The sequence below is a fragment of the Lactuca sativa genome, chromosome 8 (assembly GCF_002870075.4).
Source record: "Lactuca sativa cultivar Salinas chromosome 8, Lsat_Salinas_v11, whole genome shotgun sequence".
In the NCBI taxonomy this organism is placed as follows: Eukaryota; Viridiplantae; Streptophyta; class Magnoliopsida; order Asterales; family Asteraceae; genus Lactuca; species Lactuca sativa.
The window spans coordinates 107,159,453-107,168,487 of NC_056630.2; the positions used below are offsets into that span (position 1 = coordinate 107,159,453).

The window sequence follows — 9,035 nt, forward strand, 5'->3', positions numbered from 1 at the left end:
AGACTCCTATCCAAACACTTAAATTTGCTTATTACAGTGGAATTAAGAAATAAGCAATAAACAACCTACTTTTTCCTTATCCAAACATCCCCCCCCCCCCCCCCCCCCCCCTAATTTATTTCAACATACACTCATGAGCCTAAGACATCACCAACATAAGTTGGCCCATGGTGGAAGACTTGGTCCTCAAGTTACTAGGCCAATCCAAAGTTCCGACTCCTAGAATGCTTCTTACTAGTAAAGACCAAAACATGATATACATCGAAGACGAATTTCAAGTGATGAGATCTATAGTCTGTAGTTGTGCTTTGATGCTCAAATTCACTGCCAAGTCCTCAATTATGTTTCTTAACTTTGTTTGAAGCTCTACTTCCTGGTTGTGCTTCTAATCTCATTCACAACCTCACCCACGAAGCGTTGCTCAGAAGCAATACTCAACAAACTTCCCTAACGGCTTCTCTCTACAGCTTAAGCTTTTCGTCAGCAACTTCCCCGGAAGTCTTAGATTTTGTTATATGAACTGTTCCAAGAGCCACTCTTTTGTAAAGGAAGATCCGACTCCGTAGGTCAATAATATTTTCAAAACTCTTAATGATATAAATGATATATTTATCGATATAAAACTTGGTTAATGAGTTGTAAATCTAAAACATATATAATGTCATGATTATTCAATGTTAGGAGTTGAATTTAATATCGTTCGAAGCATATTTGTTTACATCATCTCAAGATATGTGCTTAGACCTACAGATTAAATTAGGTTGAATATATATTTATTAATGGTTCTTTTGTAAAAGTGTATATGCAAGTGCATGAAAACTAAAAGGAGTACCTATGTGAGTGTGGATATTGTCGTTTCGGAAGCTTTAGCTTGAATTTTATCCTCTCATGAATGGATAAGACACAAGAGTTGTAATAGTGTCGAAGTATAAATATTATAACTTTGTGTATAATATCTTAGTTAATCAAATGAATTGATGGGTTCAATTTCAATCTTTGGGACACCATGGTTCCTTTGTTTTAAATGTGTATTATACTAATATGAAAATTCGATATTCAAGATTTTTCATGTAAGCATGAGTTTGGTTTTATTTTTGTAATATTTAGGTTAATCAAGGATTACACTAAAATGAGAGAGGAATGTTGGTATGTAAGTGTCACGAAACCATTTGGTATAATCAAGATTAATTCGAGACAAGATGTGTTCAACTTTTGCTATAATGTGGGTTTAGAAGGGCGGAATGTGCACTCAGATAAACTTAAATAATCTCGAGAACGCGAGGTCAACGGGAACCGCCCTTGCGAGGTGCAAGATAGCACCCCTTCCCGAAACTAGATTTGTATGCAACAGATATGTATGTTCGGTAGTTCCCCACAAAACAACCAACACAACGTTTTTTCGCTCCAAATTCTTAACCTAAAATAGCTACTATTTTCTTTATGTATTCAAGATTTTGATCGTTGCAATTGTATAAATAATATTCTTTTAAAGTTACTCTGCAAATCAAACAAATGTATTTTGTGTTTGAATTTTGGATTTAGCCTGAAATCCATATTATATTTCAGTATTTCTATCTTTGGTTTCCAAATTTTAGAAAGTGTTTCGGTCCTTAAATGACAAGGTTATTGATATTATGTCCCTAATTTTCTAACAGTATGTTACTACATCATTCAACGATTGAAACCTACAAACAATGTTTATCATTCTAAAAAAATAGTTTAAAATACAATCATACAAGATAAAGGCCGGTTTCAATAGCAAAATAATTACGATACAATAATTTTGGCAACATTGGATCCTTTTTATAAAGGAAGATGCTACGAAATTAGTTATATTTTATTTTTAGATAGAATCAAATCTATTTTTTTTATTAGATAAATATCACTCAAAAAATCAACCAATAAAAATAACATGTGAAAGTAAAATATACAAAGAAAAAAAATCCCAACCATATGTCGTATCGGATGGCCGGCTCTTTTGCAGACTTGTTTTTTATTTTTATTCTTTTAACTAATTATTTTTTATTTGATTTGTTTTTGGTTAGATAAAATAATATTTTTTTGGAAACGACGATATATTTGATAAAAAACCACACGAATAATGATAAAAGAACCACACAATTAGCAAGTAGCTTGGCTAAACCGGCAATTAACAAAGTGTTTCAAAAGATACAATAAACACAAACGGTTAGATAAAGTAATCAATATTCATAGTTTACATATGAAGAGATTCTAAGGGTAATTAGTAAACTCAAAGTCAAAGTAGCAAATAGAGATGAAGACTTAGGTCAACTTATTGTCTTCTCATATGGGTGTTGCTATTAAGACACCCTATAGATATCTTTATCAAAAGCCAACCAATAAGTAACTATTTTTAATCATCTTTTTCAAAAAAACAATGTAATTTTAACCAATAAAAATACTTTAAAAATTATATAGGGTGTCTAAATGATAAAATGGGGTGTCCATTTAGCCAACCTCTTCTCATATAAGTTGATTTGCGGAAAGCAATATAGATAAGGATAAATATATCACTTTCAACATTAGTAGGGTTTCCATTTTTTTACGAGAAAGTGAAGTCAATTCTAAAAAGTTTTTTACCTCATAAATCTTGTGGTTAAAAAATCATTAGTTACTAATAACGTTAAAAAAAATACATTTCGGACTAACATTCCGAATTTCAGACTGAAATTTCTGATTAAAAAACACCAGAATTTCAAAAACAAGTCTGAAATCCGATGAATAATTTCTGGAATTTCAAGAAAAAAAAAATTTATTGAAAAATGATGACATTAAATACTTCAAAATGAACATTTCGAACGTAAGGGGACATTTCTTTCAAAACAATGGAAAAAAGCCAAAAAAAATAATAATAATAACTTCAAATTTTGAAAACCAAATCCGGAATGGAGCATTCTTTGAGAAAAAAAAAACTTCGGAATATAAACAGTAGTCTGAAATGATGCATTCGGGAGAAAATGGTTATTTTTCAAACACTGGAAAAAAAACAAAAAAAAAAAAAAAAAAAACTGTTATTTTCTTTGAAAAACTCACTTATATAGGTTAAGATTAGGGATGAGCTTTAGACTCATTGGAATCGGAACCGGACTGGATTTAGTAATAAGGCTCTGTTTCCGGTTCTCCACTTTTAGAAAAATCGGTCCCAGTTCGATTCTACAAAACCCAGTTAAAAAAACCGAAACTGAACTGGAATCTGTCTCGCTTTTTAAAATGCAAATAACTCACTTATATGAAGTCGAAATTACTTGATTTTTTCCAGCATGTAATTTGTTGTTTATACTTTATTTTAGACTGTACTAATACATATTTTGAGTAGATATTGAATCAATTACATGTATCGGAAGACAGCATATCAATGTTGTGTATTTTTTGTTTCAACACTTATATACTTTTTTTTTAGAATTTATCCCGCTTTTTAAATGCGAATAACTCATTTATATAAAATCTAAGTCTCTTGATTCTATGGTTGAAACTTGGTTATTTGAATTTTATTAAACTTAGTTTTTCAATTTGTGGTGGTTGAAAATGTAACGCTATTATTGGTTCCATTTTGAAAATGCATTGTTATTCTTGGTTCCTTTTTAAAGTGCATTGGCTATTATTGGTTCCATTTTGATATTGCATTGTTATGGTTCCAAAACCGGTTTTGTTAAATTCCTTAATTTCGCATTAATTTATGTACCCTTTTTAACTTTATAGAGTCTATTGTGAGAAATTGCAACATAATTTGTTGTTTACCGAGATTGGAAAAGTACTTCATTTTTCTTAGAATTTTTTAGATTTAAATCAATATCGATTTTCATTTATAATAGTATTTAGTTGTGAAAGCACAAGTGACGTGACAGTGAGCAAGAAGAGAGAAATCAATTTCATTAAATACATTATTATTTTTAATATATGTTTTTTAATCATCCACGTCATCTGTCATGTAAAGGAGGAAAGCGAAACAACCAAAAATCAGTACAATAATATTGCTCTAAATTCAAAAACTATCACTGAAATACGCAAAATGATACAAAATATCACCCAAAATGAAGGGTAAAAACTAAAATTTCCCAAAGGAAAAGGATTAATAATAACATGAAACATCTTTTTTCTCCCATACCTTTCTTCTTCACAATTTTTACTGAAATGTGTTGGTTGACTATTAACTCAAAAATCTCAAATGTTTCCCAAATATACCCTCCCTTCAACCCAGAAAGAATCCAAGTTTAGAGTGAATATTCTCATTTGATGGGTCCTTACGAATCTTTGTGTAGATAATAAGCTTTACAACAATGTGAAAAGTGGTTGGACAAATCCAAACCAAACCAAAGAATCAGAACGAGAATCAAGAATCAAGAATCAAGAATCTCTCTCTCCTGTTTTTGATGATGATGATGATGATGATAATGATGATGATGTGTAGTTTGAGAAAAGATCTATCATGGTTTCTAGAGTCTCTGCTGAGAATTTTCTTGCAAATAAGTAACATGGCCGATTCATCCCGTTCCATAGGCATGGCATGATCATGGTTTCCTTCTGCATATGCATCAATTAAAGGGATGTATGTGATTAGGTTCTATGATTAAAGAATCACCATATGACTATGAGGGGTAAAAAAGTAATTTCAAAGGTACGTACCCTTTCTTCGCTTGTAACATGAACACTTTCAGTGATGGACTGCAAAAATAATAATATAAGTTTTATCCAAAAAAAATTGGTTGGTATTTTATGAAGGAATGGAATCCAAATGAAGCATAATTTGTCATGTGTTTGATTGACAGAAGAAAGAAAGGAATTCAATAATAACTTTTGTTTAGGGAGAAATTTTAAATAACAAAAAAAAAACATTATGTTTTAGATAGTTTTACAGTTTAACCACTAATACTTTATTTTTTTTCCAATCAAAACCCATAAAAGTTTCAGACATTTTTCCAAACTACTCGTCATATCAAATTTCACTTTGTTACATCATATCAGTAATTTTCCAAATTAACCATTTTGACCTCTTATAAATGTCTAATCTGGAAAAAGTTTTAGACTTATATGGTTTGATTGAAAAAAAAAAGTACAAGTGGTTAAGCAGCAAAATTACACAAAATATAATGGCTTTTCTGTAATTTCCATTTTACCATTATTTAAAACATTTTGTTATTTCATTACCCTTTGCTAAGAATGGTGAAACTCAGTAGAAAATTTTTGAAGGATTCAAACAGAACTGAAATACTGAATTCCATCCATTTGGGAACCAAACAAGCAATACATAGAATGGAATCACGAATTCCAATTCCATCAAAATTGTAATTGTGGAACATACCGTAAGATTTTTTAGGAGCTGTTCAGAAACATCCTTCTCCCCATAAGATTTTGGATGCCATTTTCCTTCTGACCAATCAACATGTGTCACTGACCAATTTGAAATTCCATTTGGATCATGCATCTGAACATTAAAAAAAATCATAAATTTTATAAAACCCATGAACAGAAGGTCAACGAGGGGTAAAAATGGAATTTGTAAATGTTCTCACATGGAAAAAGGTTGGCAAGTAGTGTTCATCAGAATAGCAATTCCGTTGTCCATCCATGCCAGGCTGTAATGTAAAAGAAAAACATAAATGAAGCAGATTAAATAAATAATAATCTTGAAAAATTTTCAAACCTAAGTATAAAAAATTAAAAATACACCCACCCTGCAATAATCTCTGAACTTTGCATAATAAAGATAATCAGCCATGATTATAACTGCATGTTGTCTCTTCATTGTAAACCACTGCACAAAATTCAACATTAAAAAAAATTATAAAAAGAAAATTAATCTTCCTACCCGTTTTTTAATGATTTTATCAATTTGAAATATATTATAGCATAATGTTTTTTTAGTCTTGTAATGCATGACACATGGAACCTTATAGATCTAGAAACACATTTAAAGATTTATAAAATACCTGAGCACCCTTTCTAAAGAATTTCTTCTCAACTTCAGGTAACATATGTTCAGAGTACCTTCCACTTCCATGTGGGCCAGGGTCCTCAAAGCTGGAAAGAATATAAAACAATGTTATTAAGAATTAATGTTTTTTTAAAGAATGAGTTTACTATAATTTCTAATGTAAATTTAAAAGTGTTGTGGATACCTGTCAATGAAGCTGATATTTGTGTACATGAGATAATTGTACACATAGTCAAAATCACGCAGTGGTACACAACTGAAATATAACAAAAAGAAAAAGAAAATATCAATAACAAAAATCAAAAACCAAGAAAAATGAGGGAGAGATTGTGTTGTGACTTGTGACCTATCAGAAAGTAAAACAAAGTGTTGATTATCAGGATCCTTCAATGCATTTGCTAAAAGTCGTTTTTCTGCATCAACCATTGAAATTTTCCCCCAATCTACCTGTCCAAGACATTAATATGATAATTAAGTTCATGTTTCAATCACTATCAAATAAAAAGTATAAATAAAAATAAAAGTAAAAAAATAAAAAAACAAACCGAGCCACTGCGAATTTCTTTATTGATGAAATAACGACTGGTGTGAACTGGTTTTTCTTTGGATGCGTGAACATGGATTGAAAATCTACCTTCATGACCCTACATACATTTAAAAAAAAAAGGTGTCACTAGATGACATATATGCATATGATGACCAAATGTTATATGTTATAACTAATGTTTAAAAAATATTTGAGAAAATGACATCACACATGGGGAAAACAAACAACACCTTAGTGTTAGTTTTGATGGATGGAATTGAACGAGTTATTACAACATTCCATTCCTTACCCAATTCCATTCCTTTCCCCAATTCCATTCTTAGCAAATATGATCTTAGAATTCAAAACGGGAAAAGAATTTTAAATGTATTACATTACATACCTGAAAAAACCTGTCCCACAACTTCTCAAAAGGCAATGATCCAGGGCTCAAGAACATAAAAGCAATCTTGGGATTTTTGGAATGAATTGGAGGGGCATTCAAAATGCTACTAATTACCACACGAGAAGCTATCTCATCATCACTAAATTCTCTTATAGGAGGAGGAAGCCAACTAGAAAACGTCTCACAACCAGAAGAAGAGAAGATATAACAGGCACTAGAAGTTTGAGGTGGATAAATATAAGCAACAACTAAAAACATGCAAACCAATGAAATCAATACAAGTATCCATGTTGGCTTTTTTAATTGGTGACCACGATGACGTGGCGGAGGCAAGATCTGCATGTCTTTCATGCCTAAACGCCACGCCTTTGCTAACTTCATTTAGATTCTATGCATCACACGATTATGTCCACAAGATTATTTGACCCTTTTTGACAATGGTCAATAAGCTCAAAGATTCTAAAGAAAAAAGCCCACCAAATCACTTCAAGATCAAGATTCACATATCAACCTGAAAACAAGAAAATTAGCATTGTCAGATCTGTCGATCTTGAAAACTACATCACAACAAATTTGAGATTCGAACAACAACAATACAAAGATCCCAATAGAGGAAAGCAGATACTAGCAATAAAGCAAAGTATAGACAATGACATATACTACTTACAATACTCATATACTAAATCTTTAGAATGGATCTTTAAAAATTGCTTCTAAATTATTGATCATTGATCTTGGAAAGCACGAATCAGATTGAACAAACAAATTCAGACTGTTTTAGAGTATTGTATTGTTAAATTTGTGTTAGCTCAATTGGGTATTTGGATATACACACTTTTAACATATCATCCCTTTGAAGCATAAGGTTCAAGAAGATACTTGAAGCAACAGGAATCTATAAAACGACAATTGGAGGATTAAAGATAAATGGATACAAAAGAAGATGAAGTGGATCAAAGGGGTAGATGCCTTCGCAACCTAAAAAAGCAAAGCTTATAGAAGGTACAAACTATAAAAGATGGAAGTCAGACCCACCCTTTCTAAGTCAACGAGACCAAATCCAACTCCCAACACAGACATGCGTACATAAACACGAAACATTCATGTCTTCGAATCCCTAATTCCCACACGCAATATACATGTGTTTGTTTGCACACACACATATATGTATATATATAATCCAACGTAACACCTGGGTTGAAGCATTGAGCGATAACCCAGAAAAAAAGATCAAATCTTTATTCGAATTTGAAACCTCATTGACCAATGACTATTCAAACGTTTCAAGATGAAATCTAACTAAAATAAATCGGAATTAAAACTCCCAAGAAATTGGGGATTATTCAAAAATCACGTTAAACTAAAAGATACCTGATTCACGCGATATTTTATCTGAATCGACTGTTTCTTTCAAAGTAATCTTCAATGAGAAAAGATCGCTCAATGGGCTCTAAGATCTGAAAACAAGTCGAAGGAAGAGGGATATCTGTAATTTCGCAAGATGGGTGTGCGTATATATATAATTGGATCAACTTGTGGAATGGGGGGTAAGTCGATTCGTCCCTCTTCTCTCTCTGTCGATATAAAATGTATCTGTATGATTGCTGCTGCGTGTTTTAATAGAGAGTCCAAGCACAATAATATTTCAGCCGGCGATTTTTGGGACAATGGGTTTGGGTCATGTTTGTTCTCAACAACTTGAGATAAATAATTAACAAGTAAAAAAGATTAATCACCCTTCGGAATTTTGACCAATTGCATTCTATTATGGGTTGCTAAGTCAGATACATGACTTGTCAATATTCAAGATTCAACGCTTATTCCTTTCCAATTATGTGATTTAATATTGCTTCATGCATTCAATTTATAAGTTTTGCAATTTGAAAGAAAATTTCTTAGGGGATGTCAACGTTGAAAGAGTCCCGAGTTTTGTGTTTTTTAAAGTTATATATTTAGGGTCTTTGTGATGTTGGAAAATATAGCCTTTGGATTATCTTGTAATATTTAAAGTAAATTACATGAATAATCATTGTGGTTTTGAACGGGGTTTTTCAAAAAAAAAAAAAAAAAAAAAAAAAAAAACTATATTTATATTTTTTTCGTTTTAAACCAAAAATTATTTTTATTGCCAAAAAAACGTAAAGTTTTTC

General features: G+C 31.2%; 1 protein-coding gene across 2 annotated transcripts; it reads right to left on the reverse strand.

Moving 5' to 3' along the window:
- Positions 1-3,992: 3,992 nt before the first annotated feature.
- On the reverse strand, positions 3,993-8,571 carry LOC111896939 (glycosyltransferase BC10). Of its 2 annotated transcripts, none has more exons than XM_023892912.3 (11): positions 8,257-8,571; positions 6,883-7,396; positions 6,499-6,597; positions 6,300-6,400; positions 6,138-6,209; positions 5,949-6,039; positions 5,693-5,773; positions 5,532-5,594; positions 5,321-5,443; positions 4,645-4,683; positions 3,993-4,542 (listed from the first exon to the last, which is right to left on the reverse strand). In XM_023892912.3, the coding sequence occupies exons 2-11, from the start codon at positions 7,264-7,266 to the stop codon at positions 4,366-4,368; spliced, it is 1,230 nt and encodes a 409-aa protein (XP_023748680.1). In that variant the 5' UTR covers positions 7,267-7,396; positions 8,257-8,571; the 3' UTR covers positions 3,993-4,365. The 2 variants fall into 2 exon arrangements, with proteins under 2 accessions (XP_023748680.1, XP_023748687.1); XM_023892919.3 differs by lacking the exon at positions 8,257-8,571 and adding an exon at positions 7,553-7,771.
- Between the last annotated feature and the right edge of the window lie 464 nt (positions 8,572-9,035).

Coding starts and splice junctions, on each gene's coding strand:
- LOC111896939 (XM_023892912.3), bottom strand. CDS start 7,266: ATGAAGTTAGCAAAGGCGTGGCGTTTAGGCATGAAAGACATGCAGATC. Junction 5,595..5,692: donor AGTTCAGAGATTATTGCAGG/GTGGGTGTATTT, acceptor TTTACATTACAG/CCTGGCATGGATGGACAACG. Junction 5,444..5,531: donor ACTTGCCAACCTTTTTCCAT/GTGAGAACATTT, acceptor TTTAATGTTCAG/ATGCATGATCCAAATGGAAT.